General features: G+C 34.0%; 2 protein-coding genes across 2 annotated transcripts; one reads left to right on the forward strand and one right to left on the reverse strand.

The window, feature by feature from the left end:
- Positions 1–7261: 7261 nt before the first annotated feature.
- LOC144567688 (WAT1-related protein At5g47470-like) lies at positions 7262–10548 on the forward strand. The gene is made up of 8 exons (XM_078317854.1): positions 7262–7340; positions 7438–7648; positions 7799–7864; positions 8805–8921; positions 9286–9523; positions 9642–9803; positions 9975–10126; positions 10274–10548. The coding sequence occupies exons 2-8, from the start codon at positions 7443–7445 to the stop codon at positions 10410–10412; spliced, it is 1080 nt and encodes a 359-aa protein (XP_078173980.1). The 5' UTR covers positions 7262–7340; positions 7438–7442; the 3' UTR covers positions 10413–10548.
- A 5439-nt stretch (positions 10549–15987) lies between these two features.
- Positions 15988–23675, reverse strand: LOC144567158 (protein transport protein SEC16A homolog). The gene is made up of 13 exons (XM_078317217.1): positions 21226–23675; positions 20477–20800; positions 20110–20223; positions 19899–20021; positions 19641–19817; positions 19068–19193; positions 18842–18976; positions 18614–18741; positions 18411–18522; positions 17948–18310; positions 17716–17826; positions 17306–17631; positions 15988–16937 (listed from the first exon to the last, which is right to left on the reverse strand). The coding sequence occupies exons 1-13, from the start codon at positions 23110–23112 to the stop codon at positions 16391–16393; spliced, it is 4473 nt and encodes a 1490-aa protein (XP_078173343.1). The 5' UTR covers positions 23113–23675; the 3' UTR covers positions 15988–16390.
- Positions 23676–26138: the final 2463 nt, after the last annotated feature.

Raw genomic sequence — 26138 nt, forward strand, 5'->3', positions numbered from 1 at the left:
AAGGTTTCGAGACTGTTTGCGCGGTGTCGGAGGGTTGTTAGTCACCGATCGACACTCCGCCGATCGATGCCCTAGCTGATTGCAAAGAAAACAGATCACGACATTCCTACAATCGATCACCGCGTGACCCCGATCAGCACATTTGAAACAGACTGGATTGGACGGAGAGGAAGCTGCGCGAAGAGCCTCGAGTTTGTGGCGCACTATGGTGCCTCGCGTGACGAGAGACTGTATCGTGCTGCCTCGAGGATGCCAGTACGAATAGATGTTTTGGCACACCTTCGGTTTGTCTTCACGCGAAGCAGGCTGTGTCAACAGTTTTGATTTGAAAGATTCAGGCCCAATCGCCATTGCTGGACCTATACTAGCCCGAACAGGCATTTGTGGCCTCGATATGGGCTGTTCTGGATCAAGCGAGGAGAGAGGAGAGAACGCATTGGGCGACATAGGCCTGTGAGCGACTATTTTGATTTTCGCTTTTTCGCTTTTTTTTTTTTTTTTTTTTTTCAATTTCTTTTCAATCGCCTAATTGATCGCCATTATCGCCATTCTCATGCTCTCTCCCCAACTCCATTCATAATCTTTGCATTTCTTTTGAACGTTTTTTTACCGCTTGACTTTATACTAAATTAATTTGAACGTTTAAAATTTTCACATGTAGAGGCATCACTCGCAACATAGGCAGGTTCTAACGGTTTGGATTCGTCATTTGAAACCGATTTAATAAGTTTTGGAGTTAAGCTCACCAAATACTTTGGTGAACTTAAGCACAACTAAACTAGTTCTATTCATAATATAATATATATATATATAAGTATATTAATATAATAATATAATATAAAAAACAAAAAAAATATAATATATATAAAATCATAATATAATATAAAAAACAAAAAATAAAATAATATAATAATATAATATAATAATATAATAATATAATATAATATAATTTTTCAAATTCTGGACGGGGTTAGTTAACCCGTCCAGATTTTCTTTTTCTTTTCTTTTTTTTTTCTCAGGTCCGGGACGGGATGCTTAAACCCGTCCGGGAATTTTTTTTTTTTTTTCCGTGATGTTGGTTAACGGCTAATCCGATTAACCGGGACGGGTCAATTGGACCCGTCCGGTGGGACGGGTTTACAGAGCCCGATCTACTTAATTTTCGCAAAAACTCAAAAGTAGTGTTCTTTTTAAATATTTAATTTATTTTATTTCTATTAATAAAAAAACCGGCGCATAGGAGAAGTGGAGAACCTTACAAATTGACCTCCTACCTTCTGGATATTATGTATGGTCCACAAACAATTTCCCCACGCCGCCTTCCTTGGGAAGTTAATTTGGATGTTACTTTCAAACCAGCATTGGATGTTTCTCCCGTTTATTTTTTATTATTTCACTCAATATTTAGTTTTACATTATTTTTTTCTATAACTGTGTGCGATAATAAGTTTATATATTATGTATTGTAGTTTTATTTGTATTTGAATATATATCTAATATTTTTTTATATATTTTTTCTCTTCTTACTTTGAAATTAATTAATTCTTTTATTATTTATATATCATATTTTTTTAATTAATAATGTAATTTTTAATTAGTACGATATGTTCATATATAAAATTAAATTTAATAATTTTATATTAAAATGTTTTATTTCTTTCAAATAATATGTTATTAGTATTTGAAAAAACTTAATTCTCGAATTTATTTTTCATTAAATAAATGTGTTGTTACTTACAAATATAAAATATAATATGTGTATGTGTTGTTAAGAATAAATAACTGCAGTGTCATGTTATAATAATAAAATTAAGTTAAATTAAGCTTATTTAATAAGTTCAAGATTCTAAATAGCGCGCTATAGCAGTGCTACAACGTTTTCGGACCATAAAAGTTATGGCCCTATCAACGCTATAGTGCGTTATTCCATGCTATATGAGCATAGTGCCCCTTTTTTAGCCATTCTGTTATGACGCGATAAATGCTATTTAAATCTTTGAATAAGTTTGAAGAGTTAAACAAATCATTTTTAATAAATTATGAATACACACACATAATTTTAATGAAAACGATTAATTGTCCATATAATTTTTATTAATCGGTTACATACTGATTAATCACTTAGCGGTAACTCGTCCGTTCGACGAGCGCATACTATTATTTACAAAACTGCTTCAAACATCTACCCTTTTATCTGATTCGGGATGATGCATTCATAGAGGGAAATAATATTGAGCATTTTTTGTGGCATTTTATAAAATATCTATACGACATTGTTCCTTATTGATTTTGGAGTTGTGCTCTGATAATGTCTCATATTCTTCTCTCTCTCTTTTTTTTCTCTTTTTTTGTAAGATCAAAATTCGAAACTCTAAATACAATTTCCATTAAAATATACTTGGAGGTCAAATTTTATATTTGTTAGAATCTGACTATTAATTTTTCAAATAGATACAAAATCATTATTTTTGGATGGTCCAGAATCTTTTAAAAAATAGTGATTTTGTATCTATCTAAAAATATAGTAAACATATTTCGAAAAATATAAAGTTTGATCTCTAAACACGTTTTAATATGAAGATCATGTTGAGCAGTTCGAATTAAATATTTGAATTTAAAATATAGAGATAAAGATGGAGAGTATGATTGAGACACAAAATAATGAATCATTCTAACTTTACTCAAAAAGATAATAATAATAATAATAATAATAATAATAATAATAATAATAATACAACCATTTACACTTATAAAACTTAACAAAACAAAGCATCGTTTCTCAACTTTATTTGTGAAAATACATTCAAAAAACACTAATCAATGAAATATCGCCATAGAAGGGAATAATACATTAAACATTGGCAACTTTTACTAATCAACCACCACTTTCTCAAATACTGAATTATAAATTTACCATTTAATTAGCAAATTAATTACGGAAAGCTACGATATAGAAATATGAAAAGGGCTCAAATGTATCATTTCTTTCACGTCTCACATTCTTTATTTATGTTTTAAAGTTTTAATATTCGATCTGAACTGTTCAATTTTCATATTAAAATATATTTGAAGATTAAATTTTATATATTGTTTGAACTTTTTTTACTATTTTTTAAATTAGTACAAAATCATTATTTTTGATGATTCAAAAATAGTATAAAATAATCAAAAAAATATAAAATTTAATCTCTAAGTTTTTTTTACTATTTTTAAAATTAATAACAAAAACATTATTTTTAGATGGTTCAAAAAGCGTGATTTTGTATCTATTTAAAAAAATAATAAATGTTTTGAAAATAATATAAAATGTGATTTTCAAATACGTGTGATTATGAAGATCTTGTACTGTATAAAACTTTGAAAACGGAAAATAACCCGACAATATAAAGTAGATGTATTATAGGTCACGAACCCGTATCCTCTCAGGTATTGCACAATTATTGCAGAGGATGACTTACTTTACGGTTTGAGATTAAATCTCAACCGGCTTGGGATTCGGGTCACTGTAGGGGGCCCCATTTTTGGGCTTTGAGATTCGTGCCAAGTTAAAAAGTACGGTTCAGATCTAGTAATGGTAAAAGATTCCCTTATCAGGTATTGGAGAGGATATATTTTCGTCAGGTCACCACACCAGTCACCACCACCCATCCCGTGAAAACCGCACCAAGGTACCAAGCAAGTAAAAGTAATACAATGGCGCGATGTTCAAAAATATGGTCGACAAAAATGGACCACCGCCCTCGTTGATCTTTTTGCACTTAATTTGTACTTATCCCGTGCAGTGGTGTCCATGTCTCAGCGTATTTTCAGACGTTGGATATTCTCATGATTCGTGCGTAAGATACGTGGAACAATTTCAATCTTTGAGAAGCAAGTAAAATACGACAGCGTTAGAGAAGATCTCACCACGGACTTTTTTTTCTTTTTTGTGTCACCACTTTTGTTCCGTTTCATTTATTACAGCATCCCATAAAGCACGGAACTCATTTGTCTGCACTCTGCGCTACTGGATTTCAGAAATTTTTTATTTATAGAAAATGTTATAAAATAATAAAGAATAGATTAAAGAGACCGTAAAAGTTTCCTCCAATTCAACTTTTTATTTATTTTTTATTATTATGTTGTCTTAAATTCTCTTCTTGTGACTTTAAACAATTGTACAACATGTTATACAATGAGTTGAACTCTAAAATTTATCAAATTAGTTTTAAATGATGAATCCGAGCTGTTGAAATCTGTCTACCTTACAAGTGATGCATCTACATGTGAAAAATTTAAATATTCAAATTAATTTAGTATAAAGTCAAGCGGTCAAAATTTGAAGGTTAACAAAATTAATTTTAATGCATTCATTTTTTGACCACTTGACTCTATGCAAAATTAACTTCAAAATTAAAAAAAAGTTTACATGTAAACGGATTTCAACAGCTCAGATTCGTTATTTGGAGCTGATTTGATGGGTTTTAGACTTGAGTTCACCAATGAACTTGGTGAACTTAAGAACACCCTAGTTCTATACAATAACATATCAATATCTTTTTATTTAAAAAAAATTATAACATGTATGTGGAGGTCACAACAGATCCAAGTTAATTAAAAAAACACACACACACACACACTTTGGTCATGTTTGGTTGTGGACTAAAGTTAATGAGGCCTAACTTGATTATTTCAACTTAGATCGATCTAAATTATTCATGTTTGATTGATATCTAAAGTTATACCTTGACTTAAATTATTCCTTGTTTGATAAGAATTTGATGACTTAAGGTATGATTTGATATTACAAATTATTTTTGTCCCACAAAATTTGTAATAACAATAATAAAACTATTCTTTGTATTTTTTATTTCTTTTCATTTTGATTGAAAGGAATTGTACAAGAAAACGAGTTATGTATAAATTAATGTTATATCTTAGAGAAACACATTGTATTTAATGAATCTTATTTAATTAAAGTTATATATGTACTAATTTATTTGTCAAAAATGTGTTAGGTTGATGAACAAAAAATTTATTATTTTGTAGTACAATTTAACAAATATTTTATTTAATTATTTTCTAGATTGTATATTTTGTTGATTTAGAAAATTGTGTCATTTAAAAAAAATATTGATTCACGCAAATGAAAAAAAATGCTTATTTTATATTTCTTAAAAAGTGATTACAAATAATAAAAATAATCAAAAGTTAGAGCTCATACTTAATTAAAATTTAACAAATATTGTATATTTCTTATTTAGTCCAGTCTAAAAATCGACTTATTCCGTCTTAATCCAGGTCAATTAAACCACGTTTGATGAAATAAATGAGGCCTAAAGCCCTTATTCCACTGTTTAGTCCACAACCAAACATGACCTTTAGATCTAGAAAAATGTTTCGGCTCATCTATGCATCTAAATTTCAAAGTTTATTCGTTCAATACTTACTTTATATATATCATGCTTAATTTTTGGGAAGGAAACAAAAAGGTGTCTAGCGTCGAATAGGATTGTTAAATCTTATTCTTGTAGATTTTATAGGATTGCCTAAATGTTGGGTATGGTTGAATTGCATTTTTTAATTTGGTTATTCAGATTTTTAAATCTTTAAATACAATATTTTTTATTTAAAAATTTGATCATTTTATAAAATTTTCGGAATAAATGGGTTCAATATTTAGGCAACAAAACAACTTAAAAAAATAATAAAGAAGTTTTTATATATAGAAACAATTAAGCAGACTGCATGCATGCTTTGTACTTGAAAAAAAATTCAACATTGTTTCAAATGTTTGAAAGCACGAGTTTAATATAATTTGTGAATAAATGTTGTATGCAAGCAAGAGATGCGCTGGTTGCACGAGGAGTTGCCAGGTGTAACTAAACCGCCTATGCCTATGGGCTTCAACCGTTAAGGGTCTGTTCGGCGGAGGCTTGAGAATAGGAACGGGAAATTTTGAACTGAAAAATTAATGTTCTCGTGAGAAAAAAAAAATTCAGTCTGAGTGAATTTGTTTTTTCCCACGTGAACAGTAAATGCCGAACAGACCCTAAATTAATACTTAACTGTGGTTGGTGCTGCCTAGCTTTGCTCCAACGTCGATATGTATGGTTTCTGGATAATTTTTCAGTAAACATTTATTTTTACTGCTTGCTAATTTGATTGCCATCTCCGTTTCATTAAACACTTAATTTACGGGATGTTTTGTTGGTCGTTATTATAAAGATATTTTTATATTTTTATTCATCCAAATTTAGTTTTATATGTATTTTATTATTTTTTATTAAACATATATTTTATTTATTATTATCGCTAAGGTTAATAGATAACTAATAAATAATATTTTTTTAGAGAAATAATAAATAATTATTGATTAATTAAATTAAGGATACAATCCAAGTCTATAACTTAAAAATATAACAAAAAATAAATATATTACTGTAAATACACATAATGTAGATAATATCAAAAATTGTAAATTATAATTATTGGTCCTAATATTATTTTTGAGATTTATAAACTTTTTAATTAATTATACAAAACATTGTTTAGAGAGGAGGGTTCAAATGCCACTATCTTTTGTCCCCATCATATGTGCACTTTTTAATTTCTAACAATAAAAATTCTAAAAGTCTAGATGTCAATATATAAACATTAGATATCATCTATATATATTATTTTCTCCACATGTACATAAAAAAATATCATTTTTTAATTTTGATTTTATATGACACAATAAGTTGAAAAAAACAATATATATAATTTATCCACGTCGATGTTTTTTTTTTTACAAAATCTGATACTAATCAAATCAATATCAAAATATCATCTTTTACGGATGCATATATATATATAGAGACTGGACATGTTAATTATTATATATATGACTTGCAGCTAGCAGTTTGATCGGTGACTGGACATGTTAATTATTATATATATGCATTAATTAAGTGCAATTAATAATGCCTCGCTGTTGTCCATGCATGCAAGAGGTATATATGGTCGAACATATATATTAGCATAGCAAATCATACCAACTTTTCATAAGTTCATATATATATATAGCAAAATATATATCATGATGCATGTTAATAGGAAATTAATTAGGACTTGCAAATTAAATATCTAAGTAGCTAGTGTCTAAAATTAAGAAAGTGCCTGGACCGGATGATGTTGCATCAGCTATATATAATATAGTCAATTAATCGTACGTGCCAATGCATCATCATTCAAGACACAATTGATCTACTTGACACGCACACAATCTCCACTATATAGTAATGGGACAACCACCTTTCCTCTTCGAAAGAAAGAAAGAAAGAAAAGAAAGAGAGAGAAGAGCGAGGCCTCCTATACCAGTACTTATACCTTCCAAAGAAAAAAAAAACACACTCATGCATATATATATACCTCCCCTCTTTCTCTAAATAGACTAAATTAATTAACCGCATGCAGGATATATGTTGATGTTGGGTCGAGCAACTGGAAATTGGGTTGAAGAAATGCTACTCATCTCCGGGTTATTGGCTGTGCAATGCATAATGGGTTTCTACGTGATATTTGTAAACCGTGTGCTTGCGCTCGGAGTGAATCCTCTGTTTCTGGTCGCTCTTACTGGTTCAACCTCGGCTGTGGCGTTGCTTCCTTTCGCAGTTGCACTTGAGAGGTAAAGCGGTGTTCTTTTGTGTTTTCGTCCCTCGCTCTTTATTTGTTATGTTTGATTAATTAACTTCCTAGCTCTTTAATTTATGTACATGTAGGAAAAAATGGAATATATTTGATTAACTTCCTAGCTCTTTAATTTATGTACATGTAGGAAAAAATGGAATATAAAGATAACTCCAGTCTTGGTTGCTCAGATGGTGACGCTCTCTCTTGGAGGGTAAGTTTTTTTAGCATTTCTAATCTAATTTATATCAACATGTATAAATTGTAATGGTGTGGTTTTTCTTTCTTCTTCTCTTTCCCTAGCCTTCTTTCTTTGGCTGGGTATGGGTTGTAAATTTTTTCTCTACATGCTTGTTTTATTTTTATTTTCCAAAATCGACCGTACCAGCGACCCTGTGATGTGATCAGCAGGTAATTAATTGGCGAAAAAATTGTACAATTTTGAAACGAAAGTAGAGAAGTGGAACCTATCTTCTTTAATTTCCATCAAAAGCAGGTGGAACGAAAGTAGAGAAGTGGCCTAGGCCTAGCTAATGGGGTAATTTGATGATAAAATAAATAAATAAATAAATAAACTGGGTTCTACATCTACTTTCGGTAGTGGCCTAGCTAATGGAAAATGGGGTAATTGGGAAGGGTTGCTTTCATGGCAGCGACTGAATTCTCCAGTTTTAAGTGAAATATAAGCCTCCAGTTATTCACCGGCACAATTAATAATTTAATATTGCTGTGCCTGTGCAGCATTAATTATGTGCACTAGGTCTTTAGCAAATAGCAAATTAACAATTGCCAGATTTGAAAGTGATACGACTGGATGAAGAGATGCTGCCATAGAAAATCAGGGTTCAATGAAAGAAAATTAAATGAAGTTGCAGTTTTATAGTCTAAGATTCGGTTTAAAGTTGGTTGACTCAGGTTGCAGTCCTTTGTTAAAGGATGCATCAAGAGAAGGGAAAGGAACATACTAAAGGAACCGACAACAAAAAAAAGGCCATTCGATCCTTTAAACAACTCCTACTTCTATTACCTAGCTAGTTATTTTATTTTATTTTCTAAAATAGAAAATTGGCATGATGTTGAGTTGTTGACATATATATCCTTAACTATTTTGTTGAGTTAAGTGATGATGATTTTTTTTTTTTTTTTTTATGTAGAATGACTATATTTCAACTGTTGATGCTGATAGGGATAGAAAAGACTTCACCAACAATTGCTTCTGCCATGCCCAATTTATCACCTGGTCTTATCTTCATAATTGCTGCCTGTCTCGGGTATGATATATACTTATAACTTCATTTTAATTTAACAGGAATGGAGAGGACCCACAGTTTCATATTGGATAATTAATTCAGATCATACAGCTTTTCAAAATAAAGACAACTTGAGCTACTCTGGTTAGCTGCAATCAGAATATATAGTCCGATATATTTAAACCAACCGTTTTCAATTTGTGTGGGTTTCAGATTATATCAACCTGCTTTAACCCGGCAAAATTTGTATTAACCATGTTATTTTTCCTTCCATAGACACACACACACACACACACAAAAGAACTACCTCAGATGTCAGCATAGATCCTTTGAAATTTTACTCCTTTTTCGTAATACTTTTTCGCAACATATATGATTGTAATAGGTTTGAGAAGTTTGAAAAACAGTGCAAGTATAGCAAGGCCAAGATACTAGGAACCTTGGTTTGCCTGGGCGGTGTCATGGCAATGAGCTTTTTGCAAAGTCCCCCTCCCGCTTCTCCGCAACTCAACAAGCCCCACTTTGGTGAGAACACAAATAGTTATGGATACTATGACTGGATGTTAGGCTGCTTCTATCTTTTTGCTGGTGTGGTGATTCTCTCTTGTAATTCAGTTTTGCAGGTAGCTAGACCCCTTTCACCAATTAATTTTTCCTTCTTTCAATAAGACCCCAATTAATTTTAATCAGTGCTTTATTAACAAGCCTTTTACAGTTGTTGAATAATAAAATTTTCTTTAGGCGGCAACTTTGGTCAACTTCCCAGCACCTTTATCAATATGCACAGTAACATCTATGATGGGCTCAATGTTTACCGCAATCGTATTATTTATCATGAAAGGCAAGATAGATATCGGGTCACCAGACATTGGTATCATGCTAATTGGAGAGATCTGCCTACTGGTAAGATTTTACCACACCTCATATCTTTTCCCTCCTTGTATGTATTAAAAATCTTATAAAAAAGTCCCTCTAAGATCAGAAATTTATACACAACTTAAAATAGTTATCTGCTATCTTAAGCTATGGCTGCTATATATGATGTTTAGCTAATTTTTTTTTTATTGCATTAAGGGAGGGGTTGTTATCGGCGCATGTATCGCCTTTCAGGTTTGGTGTGTTCGTAAGAAGGGGCCCGTGCTTGTCTCAATTTTCAGCCCTGTTCAGACTGTTTGCTCTACCATCCTCTCGGCTGTTTTTTACCATCAGATGATCGGTCTAGGAAGGTGAGTAAACGACATTTCCATTTCTCCTGGAAATGCGTTTTAAACATTTTGATTTTCCTTTCCCTGTTAAATCAGAAAGTTGCAAACGGACTTATTATTAGTCATTGGCAAACTAATCGATCATCTAACTATTGTTGTTGAATGCAGCTTTGTAGGAATTGTGCTCATGTTTTGCGGTCTTTACGTAGTCCTTTGGGCGAAGAACAATGAAACCCATGATGTTTCAATAGAAGATGGCATCTTGGTGTCCTCTGTTGGCGATGTTGAAAAGCCCCTTCTTTCTTAGAGAATTTTGATGGCCTCCAATTTTATCAAAGGGAGGCGCGCTGTAGTTGTACATATCTCTCTACTTTTATGTGTATAGGAAATTGTATATGGGGGAAAGACACTGGTATTTCTAATGAATGCATCATATGCTGGTTTTTACTCTCTTAATCCTCCCTCTTTGGTATGGTATTGCACGGGGTAAGTGATCAGTCCACGCAATCCGAATTGCTTTATTATATTATGCATATATATAATCTATGTATGGATAAACGATCTTAATTAATATTCTCATCATCAGTGATCAGTGTCGTAGAGGATGTAAAGTGTCTTCTCTCTTTTTCTTTTTCTGGAACTTCAGCAACCGGCTGCAAAGTATAATTTCACTAAATAAATATGTAGTGTCTCCTCTCTCTCTCTCTCTCTCTCTCTCTCTCGAAACACCTTTCATTTTAAAAAATAAAATAAAATTACATCTAGCATTTCACATCTTAACAACAACATCTAAATGACCTGCACATCAACAATCCAAACTGAAAACATCATCTAATAACATAAGCATCTAAAACAACACAACATTTAATAATATAACATCTAGCAAATCGAACGAATGATAGTCAATCCCTTCTCTCATGTTCTTATATATCCTTGGTTGCATCGACTAGCGAGCAATATGAGAAAGGAGTCATCTAAGACATCATCCTTTTTTATCTTTACGCTGAGATGAGGGTGGCCGGTGTGGATCACAGCCTCCCACATTTCTATCTAAAGTTTCGGTGTATTGACTTTAGAGGTAGATAGGGCTGAGTTATGAAGCAAGGAGGTAATAGGGCTGAGTAAATGATATGGTGAAAAGGTGAGGCAAATGATGGAAGAGTAATAGAGCACTATAGGTTGTTATGGTTGTTGACCAGTCAAACATTTAGAAGCCCATTGCATAGGAACATGTTGACTGGTCAATCATTCATTGAAAGCGTAACTGAATTATTTAGGTATTGGCAACCTGTACAGAGTGTATCTAGGATTTCGGTTAGGATAGGACACTAATTGAATTTAAATAGTTAATCGGGATTAAATCTATTAATTAATCGGATATTAAATAAAGTTTGTTTTGTAATAGAAAGTTAGACAAAATTGATAAAAAATTATTAATTTTTAAAATATATATCCAAAAAAAAAATTTAATATTAATTGAAATAAAAAAAAAATTGCTTCACACCAATAAAGTAAAAATTGAAACAATAGTTACAATACCGTTGATCTCTAAAGAAAAATATTGTTGAAAAAAAAAAGATTTTGAAATATGAATAACAATTCAAAAACAAATACAAATATGCAAAAAAGTATGTGAAAATGGATGGTCCAATGAGTAAAGAAATTGAGAGGAGATAAAAAAAAAGTTAAATGCCTCAATTTACAAGTGAGATCCGGTCTCATTTATCTCATATTTCATTATTTCGACTCAACCCATAAAAACCTATTTATCCCATCTACAATAGTCTTTAATAAAGACAACTTGAGCTACTCTGGGTTAGGGGTGGCAACGAGCTGCTAAATAATGAGTTAGATCTCACTCGTAATCAGCTTGTTTATGGATCAAGCTGAGCGAGTGAGTTTGAATTTTAGGTTCTGAGCTGAAATTGTTGCTCAAGACTGACTCGTGACTTGTCCGAGCGAGCCGAGTTGGCTCGTTATCAGCTTGGTAGATTCATAAATTTGTATATTTTTTTTTCTGCTATATCTTAAATTTTCATAACACATCTTATCAATTATGGCTAAAACAAAATAATATTTATATGACTAATTATTGAGAAATACTCTTAATTCAACTGCAATTAAGCAAATCAACTACTATAAATTAAGTTTACACCTAAATTCATACATACAAAAATATCAAAATCCTAAATTCATACAAACATATTCACAAAATAAATTCATGCATACCAAATCAAAAAAATTCATACAAATTAACTTAGTTGCTTATAATTAATTCTAGGGCTGTAAATGAGCTGAATTTGAGCGAGTTACCTCCTACTCGTGCTCAGCTCATTTAGTAAATGAGCGAGTCAACTCGAGTTGGGATGTCAATAACGAGCTGTAAAGCCAACTCGAGTTGGCTCACAACTCATTTATAACTCGTTTGACCAGTCAATTTCCTTAGTTATAATTATATACTAGTAAGAGTTTATATAAACAAAAACAATTCAAATGATTTAGTAAGAGTTTATCTAAACACAAACAATTCAAACATAATTAATAAGACAACTAACAAAACAAAAAAAATCCAAACAACAACTTAGGAGTCATTTAGAAGGGCATAAGATTTATTATAACGAACTTTGTGTAACTCGAGTTGTTAATGAGCAAGTTGTGATATGCTCAAACTCAGCTCATTTATTAAACAAATCAGCCAACTCGAGTTGGAACTGACTCAAGTTATAAATGAGCGAGTTAAAGCGAGCAATTAGTGAGCGAGTTATGAGCGAGTTACGAGTTTGAGCGATTTTGTACAACCCTAATTAATTCACACATATTTCATACAAAATTATCAATTAACTTAAGCACACTCCAAAGTCCAATTACAATAAAACTGGCTATAACATCCATATACCATAATATCTCCAATCTGAAGTGATCCGATTATCATTAAACTATTAAACTACGTATATTAAATAGCTCGTTAATGACCGAGCCAGACCAAACTCAAACTCATTAATTATGACTCGAGTCTGTGGCGAACGAGCTAATTTTAACTCAGTCCACTAATGAACGAGTTGTTACCGATCAAGTCACGAGCGGATACCAAGCGGGCCACGAGCCACGAGCTTTTTTGCCAGCCCTACTCTGGGTAGGGGTGTTCATCGGTTCGATTCGGTTGAAACCGAACCGAACTTGGCAAACCAAAGTTATAATTCGATTTTAAAAATAGAACCGAACCGAATTAGCATTGCAACCGAACCGAAGTTTTATTTCGGTTTGTTCGGTTCAAACCGAAATATATTAATTTTTTTTATTTAAAACAATTGATTTATAATAAACCGAAATATATTAAGAAATAAACCGGAGTATTAAGAAATAAACCAAGTATTTAAAGCAATTGATTAAGAAATAAACTAAAGTATTAAAAAATAAACCGGGGTGGTTCCGATCAAATTCATATTATATGAAAGTTCAGTCGGTTCGGTTATTTCGGTTTTGAAATTTTTCAAACCGAACCGAACCGAAGTTATAATTCGGTTTTGAAAAGCCAACCGAACCGATCCAATAAACCGAAATAACCGAACCGTTTAAACCGAACTAATTCGGTTCGGTCCAAAACCGATTAAACCGAACCGTTTGAACACCCCTAACTCTGGGTGTGTTGCCCGGTTTTCTTTATTTTGATTATCTGTGAAAGAATCTACGTGGCATTTCGTCTATTTCGCCTCAAAGCCTTAAAATAGAGAATAACTTGTCTGCAAGACTGCAACACAGAAGATTGCACAATTGACACTCCTATGAAATGTGACAATCAGCAGAACTGCAGAAGATGTTGCAAACTTACTTATGAGCCCCTGTAAATAAACTTAATTTCAAAAATTATGCTAATTATTTTTTCTATATTTTGAACGTATACATGATTTTTTATTTCAAAATCCTCATCTTAGTTTTTTTAATAAAATGAGTTCGATATTAAATATATTTTTATGTGTTTGGCAAAAAATTTAGTATCCATATGTATAATTAATTTTGCAAATTAGGCCAAAAACTATAAAATATTTTGTTCAAATAATAAAATTTTGTATGCAAATCAGCCATATACATTTCTCTATAGATTATAAAATAAATTTTGTATTTGCTTGATTGGAAATTAATTTTTAATTATTATCCATGTCATTTTACCTACATGGTTTATTTATTCAAGGTTTTTTTTTCTTCAAAATTTGTAAAATCTGAAGTTGTAATTATCAGACAATCTACAAAATAAAAAAAATATATATATATATATATTTTTTTTGTCCTTTAGATCTTGAACCCAAAATTATTCATTTTCCTAAAACTTAATATTCATCACACAATATAAAAAGATAAGTCAATGTATATGTTTCTCAATATTTACGAACTTAAATTTCTCATAGAAATAATATTGTTTCGACCTGCTTATATATACTCCCACGTGCGTTACATGTGTTGTAATTTTCTCTTCAATTTAATATCTTGAAAAAAAAAATGTCCGCTCATATTGGTTGGTTTTATTTATTAGATTCTGTCATTATACTTTATAAAAAAATAATAATAATAAAAGAAATGGGTGATCAAGGAAACCGCTGTTTTTTTGCACAATATTAAAAAATAGGAAGCTGATATGAGTACCCGCGCTACAGTACCCGCACCTAAACTGCCATAACTGCACTTCAGATCTGTAACTTTTTTTTTAATATTAATAGTCAAATCTTGAAGTATGTAGTCCTAAGAACACAAGTATTTATATCTATATAGTAAACAATGTAAATGATAAATTAATTATTTTTAAATAATCGTACCTGCATTTTTTTTAAAATTTTTTGATGTCGTACCCACACCTAAACTGCCATAATTACTTGTGGGGACCGCAACTGTTCCAGATCTGTAACTTTATTTTAAAATATTAATAGTCAAATCTTGAAGTATATAGTTCAAAGAACACAAGTATTTATATCTATATAGTAAACAATGTAAATGATAAATTAATTACTTTTAAATAATCGTACCCGCACTTTTTTTTTAAATTTCTGACATCGTACCCGCACCTAAACTGCCGTAATTGTTTGTGGGGACCGCAACCGTTCTAGATCTATAACTTTTTTTTAATATTAATAGTCAAATCTTGAAGTATATAGTTCAAAGAACGCAAGTATTTATATCTATATAGTAAACAATGTTGTAATTTTTACATAACTGCTTGTGGGGACCTAAACTGTCATAATGCTGTAATTGGATCCCTCCTCTTTTTACATATGACATTGAAAGTATTAATATCTAAATATTGAAAGTATTTATATCTATGCACTGAAGTATTTATTTTTATGAGGTCAACTATTTTTGTTAGAGAAATGTTGACGCGGAATTAGTGCCGAGGCTTTGAAAGGGTGCTGCTGGAATTTTAGAATAATAATTAGTTAAGACTATATAATATCTTTTTAGAATAATAATTAGTGTACACAGTATAATTAGTGGGGACCGTAATACATTATTTCTCTAAATGGAGTTACTGTGGCACAGGTACTGTGCGGTACTGTAGCGCGGGTACAGTATGGATACACATAAATGGAGTTACTGTAGCACAGGTACTGTGCGGTACTGTAGCGCAGGTACAGTATGGATACTGTATAGCGGTTACAGAAATGATGATTCTAAAAAATATCCCAATTGCATAAATAAATATAATTACGAAATAATTAATTAAATGTGCCAAGCTGTGACTAAAGCTTTTCCTTCAATAAAAATTTTATGTGAGACGAAAATTCCGATCAGGTTTTTCATTGAAAACATTTCATTTGTACTAGCATTCCTTCTGTCGAGATACCATACAAAATTCATCTATTCGAGAAATATGCACAAGGTGGAAATACGGAATAAATTAATCTGAATTTAATAACTTTAAAAGAATTTAAGAATCCATTACAGTTCGTCCTACAAAGCAACTTGGAAAGAAAAAAAAAAAACAGATTTCTCTCTGTTGCCTTCCTTCGATTGGAAAAACAACATAAAAATTGAGGAAATCTACATCAAGAATAAATTTGGAACAAATTATCTGTACAGGTTTGGCATCCACATGCTGTTCTTTTTCTCGCCATGTAAATGGACACCACTTCATCATTTCAAACCATCATTTTAACTACATTGATATCCAAAATCTAAACTTGTAATACAGAAAAAGTAAACTTTTTGCTCACAACAATAATGTAAAAAAAAAGGGAACAAAATAAAAAAGAAAACAGCACCCCACCCACCAGCATTGCATCCATTTAGGTTTCAAAATCACAGCTGGATGTCCTGCAGTTCTTCTGAGGAAGAAGCATTAGGCATGAAATGCATATGAACACTAGGCGGGCTCATCTGTGTTGATTTCACAGAAAATGGGTCATTAAATGACCCACTCCAGGAGGCAGCTCGGGTCCGAGAAACTGGACCTTTACTCCCACTTCCTGGGTTTGATCCAAAAGTGGCCTTGTTCCCATGAGGGGTAATATTGTCCATGCTCGGGAAACGTTGGATGGAAGAAGAGGTAGAAGGGGTAGATTGCAAATTTTGCAGGGGTGGCGGTGAAGTGCTTGTAGAAGAAGAGAAGGATTGCTGTTTCGTGAGAGAGGTAGGTGGGTCAATTTCCTCAGTTGAACGAGGGGGTGAATTGTAGACTGATGGAATTTGGGACGTTTCCGAGGAGTCGGTGGAGGCAGCAGGAGCGGCTGTTGGTACAAAGAATTTGGCACCAACAGGTGGTTTTACGGTGGATGCAGCTGGTGAGTTGAAGAGGTTTGTAGGTGCAGCTGACGCAGAGCCACCTTTGTTGAATGTATCGACATACCTGTGAGAACATAATAGGTTTAAAGTTATTTCTCCTTTATGCTATATTCTGACTTCATAAATATGGTTAAAAGGAAAAAGAATGAAGTTATTTCTCCATGCTTGGAAACCTGACCCAGCTCTAGTAAGCCACTGAAACTAACAAAAAATTTTAAAAGAATGACGTAGCAATAAGATGGAGAAGTTTAGTACAGATACAATTCCTAAACAGACTAGTAAATACTGGATTTGGCTGGTTCAGTTGCTCAGACTAAATATACTTGGCACATGCCAATCTGCAAACCTTATAGAACAGACAAGTATAAAAGAGACCCAAAAAAATGAAATATGATACAAAGAATGATTAAAAATTAAAGTACTAAAAGCTACCTGGATCGAACACCCATCCTACCACGGGCAGAGAACTGGTTATGCGTAGGGGGCATTGGTGGCATCCCCCCAACCATGCCAGGCTCTGATAAGCTATTGCTACCGGTAGCCGGTTTTGATTCAGACAAGCCATTCATTGTCATATTACTCTCCATTTTAATACCAGAATTGTTTAATCCATAATCAGGCAATCCGGTTTGGAAAGAAGTGGTGGTAGGCGGAGGGGCAAGTGGGCCCACCTCAGCAGGAGCCACCTTTGTCCCCTTCTCAACCCATGTCTTCAAATTCTCATCATAGTAGAATTTGTTCTCATCCCCAAGCTTTGCCTTCAATAATTAATTACGACGAGAATATTTATCACATAAATATAAATTTAAATGTTAAAAAAGATAACAGAAGTCAAATATTACCTGCCGATGAGACTTAGACATCCATCCTACAGTCTTTGAAAGGGCCCCACCAATCCATCCTAATCGTGAACTACCAGGTCCATTGCCTTTTGCACCATCTGGGTTGCCACTCTGCAAAATTACAAAATCTAAGTAACTTTCAAAGACAGATTGTGTGTGTGTGTGTGGGCGCGCATGTGTGTGAGAGAGAGACTGAGAGAAACAGGAGAGGAGAAGGGAGGGAGGGAGAGACTTGTTTCGGACTTCTGGTGAAATCAGGCTCTGAAACACTGCGGTTATGCATAGACTTCTTGCCACTGATATTGCCATCATTGGCCCATTGACTGATTGACTCAACCGAGGCAGATGGCATGAGAGTAGACATGGTCATTGCCGACTGGCTGTTCACAAATTTTGGTACAGTCTGACTGGTCATGTCTCTCTGAATAGTGCCACCACTGGCACCAGCAGCAACACCACTAGTTGGCGGCATTGGGGGTAAAGAGGGTACAGCTTGTGTTGGGGCCGGTGCACCCATTACACGCTGTAACGACCGATCAAGTGAGTTAAATATGTTCTTCACAAGCTTGGTTGGAGCATTCGAGCTATAACCTCCCTGAAAGGACATGAAGACACAAGGTCAGAGTAGTGTATTCACATATATGACATCGTTTACATTTCAAGCTAGAGTGAAAATCTGTTGTTGGCCTTCTTACTTGCTGGTGAGTACGTATCCGCTCTTCTAACGAAGAGAAGAGTTGCTTCCACATCTCCAATTCAGGTGCCCGGCCAGAGGACTTTAACAATTTGAGAGAAGCCTGACAATATCTGTATTATGCAACTTTGAGTAAATACACACTCATTTAATACTTCCAAATAATTAATTTATAAAAAAGAAGGAAACTAAACAAGAACATACTTCAGTGAATCAGAAACCTTGCCAACTTCAGCAAGCATGTGTGCATAGATAAGCTTGTAAGGCTGAAATGGTAGAAGCACATACTGAGAATTGCCGAGCACCTTCGCATATTCATACAACTCCGTCCTCTAAACAAATATAGCAACTTTAGTTATATACAACATAACAAAGCTAGACACAGAGAGAGAGAGAGAGAGATTTGGGGGAGGGGGGCAAAGGGGAAATGACCTGTATGGCCTCAGGGCTAACAAAAGTTCTAGGGCATTTCCAATGATCAGCACCAACTAGGCATAACCTTGACGTATCTGAGAAGGACTCGAAATTGGCATCAGCTACTACATAACATGTATGTGCCGCAGTCACCTGCTTATTAGTAAATGTATATTCACAATTTCAGCCTTTACAGATTTACAGAAGTTATATGTGAAAGACCAGAAAGTGTAGAAATACCCACCTCCCCTTTCTCTTTCCAGAGGCAATCACCGAGATGGATCATTACCAAGCCATCATCATTGGTTCTGTTAGCAGTGATAATAGCAAGATTCTCTTCCCAATCATCTAACATCCCGCCTCCTTGAACCTACAAGTCCGACCAATAAAGGTAAAGAAATCATACTTAAACAGTAAGGTATTTAGGTTGCCAATGTGGTCTAGTTTTTTTCAGTCGTGAATGAAACTGCGATTTGGTCAAATGATAGTACTGTGCTATTTGGTTCAGCTCAGTGGAAAAAAGTACCGTTCGATTGAAGAAAATTACAGTTTTGACTTGTTTTAAGGTTTAGGTCTAGGAAACTAACAAATATTACAATATACAGTATTGGAATTGTACAGACAAGATAACACTATTAAGCTAGCTAACAATATCATCTTGTGTGGGACTTAATTTTTCTTAAAAAATTGTTTGGTTTAAATGAATAAGAGAATAATAATTGGTTCTCTTGATTAGCTATATTTCTAGTTTTACAAATGAAGCCAAGACACTCCATGAACATTATCACTTATATGATAAAATAATATTGAAAGATACCTCCATGGTTTGTGGGGCATTGGGAGCACCATATGGAGTAACCATCATGGGAACAGCAGAAGTATCAGTAGAGAAAACATCAGCTGGCTGGCCTGCAATTAAAAGGCAGAGCGTCCTTAATGGTGACCCCGATACAAACTGCCTCTGCGCCATCTTTTTCACCGTTTCTACATAAAACTGCAACATATTTTAAAGAAAAATCCATTAGGGAAAGTTAAGTATAAGAAAGTTATTGTGCGTATCCAGTACTGAATTAACCTGATCACCCAGTTGTGCTGCAAGTACAAGTGCAGGCCCCCAGAGCTGACCTTCTTGTGCAAGATGCAGTGCCTCTTTTCTCTTCCCAGATACAAGAAGGTTTTGTACCTCAAGCGCAGTTGTCTATGAAAACATTTAAAAGATTCACTTATGTCATGTTATATCAATGGAAAAAAATGGGGAGTAGCAGCAAATAAGAGCTTATAGATACCCTTATCTGACTTTCAGATGGAAAATTCTGAATGCAATGCGGGAAAGAGCCATATCTGTCCTTTTTAGCAGATGAAAAGAGCTTTGTGACTGCCATTTCAGGACCATCAACATCCTGTAATTAGAATTTGCACACTGAAGTTACAGATTCAACAAGCATACTAACAATGTAGGAACAATTTAAATTAAAAGGTGGCTCATGGTAGGGTACATCTTACAGGTCAGATGAAGCTAAAAAACTGCCTTATAGTTCCGTATTTTCACTATTAACCATACTTTTGAGACTCGTGTTGTTAGTTCCTTTATTTTATATTTAGTCGTTGCCTCTTTTTCTAGTACTATCCTTTTGTTGAGGGGGGGGAGGTTACCTGTACAGAAGGGTCGGATCCAAAAGGAGACCTCAGCTTCCCATAATGCTGACACATGATTTTGAGGAGAGAGAGAAGCAGTTTCAAATACTCGCCTTTCTGGAAATCAACCAAAGATTCGCAACCAGCAATTCTCTCATCAAGCCATTTGTTCACATCTTTTGTTGCAGCATTTGAACCAACAAGTGGGCCCGGGAAGGACTGGTGACACAAGGCACGAAAGTAGCTCAAGGCACCCTCATCTATTATGTTTGGGTTCTCAGTTTTCTCCTTCACAATTTCTGAGATGTTCAGAACTGATATGCTGCTACTAGCTGTAGCACCCTGTTTGTTAAAGAAATAAAAACAATTAACATCAAGAAAATACAGACAAAACGACAATATTTTTGGGTTTTGATTTATACTTACTCATGAATTCCAAGATCATCTATATAAATTATTTCTGCATTATTTCTTCTCATCTTATTTACTCATTGTACAATTATGCCCCGGAAATAAATGCTAGTTTTTCTACCCCTTAAGAAATTCTATCTGAACGCATAGCATTAAAGAGGACTTAGGACACTAACAAAAAATTTAAGATGGAGCTTCTTTAAGCATTCAGACCTCTGATGAAAAAAAGTCAAATCCTTCATATACCTCCTACTAGACATACTAAAATGCTATATATTGATTACAGAAATAAATGAAAAAAAAAAAAATCAGGACAAGTAGAAGATTTTTTTTTTTTTTAAATCTAGACATTTTACCTGGCTTCCGAAGTCGAAACCAGTTGCATAGGAGCTGGAGTCCTTCATGATTACAAGCTTGCCCCCAAATCCAAATGTGACCAAAGCATGTGCAGGCCGTCCAGAAGACGACCTCTCTTCCTTAGGGTTATAACCAAACTGAGAAAAGGATTCAACATTTGTGCTCCCAAAATTTTGTTGTTTAAAATTAACTGCATTCTGTTCTCCATAGAAGTTGTCTGCTGAGTTTACTTGTTTAAGGCCCATTCCCATGTTAGTCTGACCAAACTGGCCCAGAGACCGGGCCCTGCTATGCACAACTCCAAACGCATTATTTGTCACCGGCTCAAAGGCCTTGAAACCTTCATTTGAATTGAAGAAACTTCCAGAAAGGTTACCATTTAAATTATTTCCATAGAAACTCCCAGAAGGATCATTGTTTGGAAAACTTTCTACATTTGTGTTGGTTCCATAGTAACTAGATGTCACCGCACTAGTTGTTGAAGCCTCTTCGCCATAAAAACTTCCCATTAAGGTATTATTTACAGTAGTATTATCACTGTAGTAACTCTCTGCGAGCTGATTAGGGTCATGGTTTACAGTATTGCTTGCATAAGAGGAGCTCCAGTCCCCTCCCAATTCTTGACCTAACTGGGTTTGATTGTGACTCTGGTTATGGCTTAGTCCTTGGTTCACTTGCTCTTGAGTGGTACCACTGCTAGCAGTTGCCTGTTCAGCTGGTGTATATGACTCAAGAGCATACCACTGTTGCGTGTTTGTATCATAGTACCAACCCGGGTATTGTGGGTCAAAAACCATGTTAGGTGGGTACTCTGTACCAGAAACTGTATTAACTGTACTGCCATTCTCCTCTGCTATTGTTTCCAAAACAGGATGGGTTGGCTGCTGCACATAAGACACCTCTGACTGCAGATTTAAATTCTCCTGTGTTTTGGTCGTGTCACTGAAGTTACCCGGTTGGGAGTTTGAATTAAAATTTGGATCAAAATTATCCACTTGGTACCAAGTGCCAGTTGCATAATCATACTTCCAACCAGGATACTGATTCTCCCAGTTCTGTATTTCATTTGGATCAGCCTGTACCAGTTCAGTTTGAACCGCAGTTTCGACTGCTTTGGGCTGGCTCTGGTCCAAACTAGAATTGTTCAAGAACTCCGAATCATTTTGATTAAGTGGAGCGGCATAGAAACTATTGTTCAAATCTTGAAGTTCACTGAAACCCTGATTTGCAAACATTTCTGCATCCTGCTGAACAAAACTACCACCAAATTGATCACCGACAGGGTTCTGCAAAAAGTCTTGATTCAGATCTCCTGAACCAGCATCACCAAAGACACCAGTATAGGATTCAAACCCTGTATGCCCAAACTGTTGCATGCCTCTGCTGGCACCAGAATCTGACCCAAAAGCACTCCATTGTACCTGCTTTACACTTGTTCCCTTAGACCCACCTCCAGGCAACCCTGCACCTAGGTCTTCACCTTTCTTCTCTGATGTTGCATCGCTTGAAATAATAGCAGTTGGGACCAATTCCTCCTTGGTGGCATCTTTGCCTGAAGAATCAACCACTGTTTTATTTTCATCCACGAAAAGGTTTGAACTTTCGAGTGCAGCTGGGGTGGCGTCTTTGTTTATAGAATCAACCTCCGACACATGGATGGTGGAAACCTTATCATCCAAACTGATATTTGAGAGCCGATTTGCCACTTCAGTACTGGTACTGGCAGTATCTATTGCATCTGAATCCAAACTTAAATTTGAATTGGATGATTCTCTCACCAAATTTTGAGAAGCTGAAGTTGATTCAGTGACCGAAAAGTCATCTTCAACTAATTTGTCGAAAAAATCTTCATCAGTTTGATCCTCAGCTGAGAATTGAGAAGCCATCTGTTTTAAAGGTGGTAGTTGATTTTTGGGCCGAGTTAGGTAAAATTGAGCTGATTTGAAGGGACGTTATCTTGGATCTGTTCACAAACCGTAGAAAACCAGTAAGATCTATGGCTTTCTATTAGGAAAACTACTTACTCCGTCCAATTCTAATTTTCATCCGGAAAACGACAGAAAAATCAAAAGATCCAACTGGTATGCAATTGAATGTTCAGAGCTCAGTAACGTACGAGAGCACAAAAATCCAGTAGATCTAGGGTTAGTACCAGGGTTACCTGGAATAGCCCAGACGGGCGCAACTCGCGATTTGGTACGGACGTTCCCAATCGCGGGTCGCCGTCGACCCGGAACGGTTGAACCGGCGATCCGGGGAGGAAGAGAGATTTCACAGATTCTGGACTCGCGACCTTAATTTTCACTCGTGTCTCGGGGATGAGAGCAAGGAAATCGTTGTTATTTCTTGGTTTGAGATCTTAGCTGTTGCGTTTATTTTGTTTCGAAGAAACACAGCGGAGGTCGAAAGAAAATTGAAAGAATGGGGGCTTGGGGCTTCTCGTTGGGTTGGGAGGTAAATCTGCAAATATTTATTTATTCGAGTAGACACGGTGCATGCAATGCGTTACGAAATATTGGATTTTTTTTTTTTTTTTGGTTTGGTGGAGCTGGAGCACATTGATTTCATCATGTGATGTATATATGGACCAGAGATTTTATACTGAATTTCGTAAATAAAAGTTCTAAATTCCACAATTTTTCGTTAATTATCATACTAATCTGTTTAAGATCAAAAAATTGTAATATACATAATTAAGTCTCTAATTCTGTAATTCTCCTCCCACCCCACTGTCTAGTGATACGATGCCCTTGAAAAATGCTAAGATGCATAGGCAGATTCATGTAGAATAAATGGGTTGAATTGACCTTTAATTTTGTTAAACTTTTTTTATTTATATAATTTATAATAAAATGCTATGAATACTGTAAAATAAATTATAATTCTCAGCATAAAATTTTTATAAATTAATTTTTAATGTGTGTTTGATTCTTATAGTTTGAAATATAAACAAAGTAAAGATATAACTCCAAAGTTACACCGTTGTAAATTTGTGATTGTTGTATTAAAAAATGATATATTTTGAATTATATCTTGTAACTTGCTTGTCTTCTATCTTTGTATTATTTAATGCACCTACCCTCGTGGACATGAGAACTTGAGAGGATAACGGTTGTACATGCATGCACAGCACAAATGCATTATAACAAAAATGGAAAGGTAACTAAGGAGTGTTGACTTAATTTTGGTTGGAAAAAAAAATAACAGGTTGGTATTTAAGAGAATCTTTATGTTTTACGAGGTTAGAAATAGTAATTGCAATTTTGAAAAAGAAAAATTACATAATTTTGATATTTTAGAAGACTAGAATACTAGATAGAGAGTTGACGCATTAAAAGGATAATATCGTGCCCAAGTGCCCAACTATGATCCATATAAGATCTTATCTAATCTAAAAGGCGATCCAATTATGACCCGTTAGAATCCTCGATAAGCTCCAATTCGGGTTCACTGAGTTCGGCCCAACTACGACCCAGTTAATGAGAAAATCACCTACACCTAGTCATGGATTTATCATTGATCTTAGCAAAATGCTATAATAAAAAAGGACGATACATTAATTGCATCTTAATTTCTGTACGGAAAGGATGTAATTTGAGTAGTATACGAATAAGTAGAATGCAAAGTGGCATAAGCATTTGGTATGCCATCAATCATCTGCTCATCAATTTCGTCTTCTCCATTTTTTCCAAACTTTTAAACTTGTCTCTGTAGAACTCGTTTATAGTCTCGAAACCTATAGTGGAATAGCGTAGGCACAGTGCAATTAGAAAAATAATTGAAAAATGGACACATCAGTCAACTTCGCCAAATGGCAATGGTTTTGTTGAGACCACGGAAAATTCGAGAAAATTTTAAATAATTAATTTGAATTTAGTCACTCCGTTCCGTTGGCTTGAAATGTTTTTATAGCTACACAAGTTAAACAGATTCTCAAGTTGTGGCTTAAAAAAAAAAATAGTGAAGTATATGTATAAAAAAAAGGGAAAAAACTTGTCAATGAAAAAATAAACAACAATGGGAAGGTACCACGTAAAATATATATGTGTCGTCTCTCACCTCTTTTCCGTTGTTGTTGAGATTCTGTAGTAGTAAACCATTTATTTGTTATTTGTCCTTTCGTTTTTCATATTTGGAATTAGCTAGGTAACTTGATTTTAATAGCTTTTTTCTTTCAATTGTCATACAACTCAAGATTAATTACAAGACCAGTAATTTGAACCGTTTGGATTGAAATGAATAGACTATGTTTTCAAGATACTCAATGTCAGCCAATTGCAAGTATAACCGTCAGTATACTATGGCAACTTTCTGATGTAAGAGCAGGTTACAAAATCTATTTTTAATCTGCGTGTTCGGAGAATGTTTGAAGGTTGCATTTTGGTATTAGTACTTGATTGATATGTTTTAAGTATTCTGATGTTGGTAATAGAGAAATGGGTTGTAATAATTTTACCATTTTACTAGTGATGTAAACATAAAATCTTAGTATCAGATGTTTGATACTTCGATCACTGATATTTAATTTTATTAATATTTGATACTCTGATCAGTAAGAAAACACAAATCTTATGTCTCAGCTTGCAAACGACTCCAAGTTTTTACTTTCCTTCTGTCCTTTTTTTTTCATAGTGCTTGGCTCACCGGAAAATTTTTTTGCAACTCTAATGGGGATGAAATTTTGGAAATTTTTTACTATTTTTTAAGATTGTACAAAATCACTGTTTTTTTACCGTTCAAAAAACAGTGATTTTCTACCCATCTTAAAAAATAGTAAATCTTGAACTTGGTTTAAACAAACCAGGTCCAGTTTGAATTTGGTTTGAATTAATTTCGAACTATTTCGAATCAATTTTTTTACGAATTTTTTCGAGTCAAACTCGAATCGAATCATGAACTACGAATTTTTTTG

This window comes from Carex rostrata, chromosome 16 (genome assembly GCF_964058835.1).
Source record: "Carex rostrata chromosome 16, lpCarRost1.2, whole genome shotgun sequence".
NCBI classification, from domain to species: domain Eukaryota; kingdom Viridiplantae; phylum Streptophyta; class Magnoliopsida; order Poales; family Cyperaceae; genus Carex; species Carex rostrata.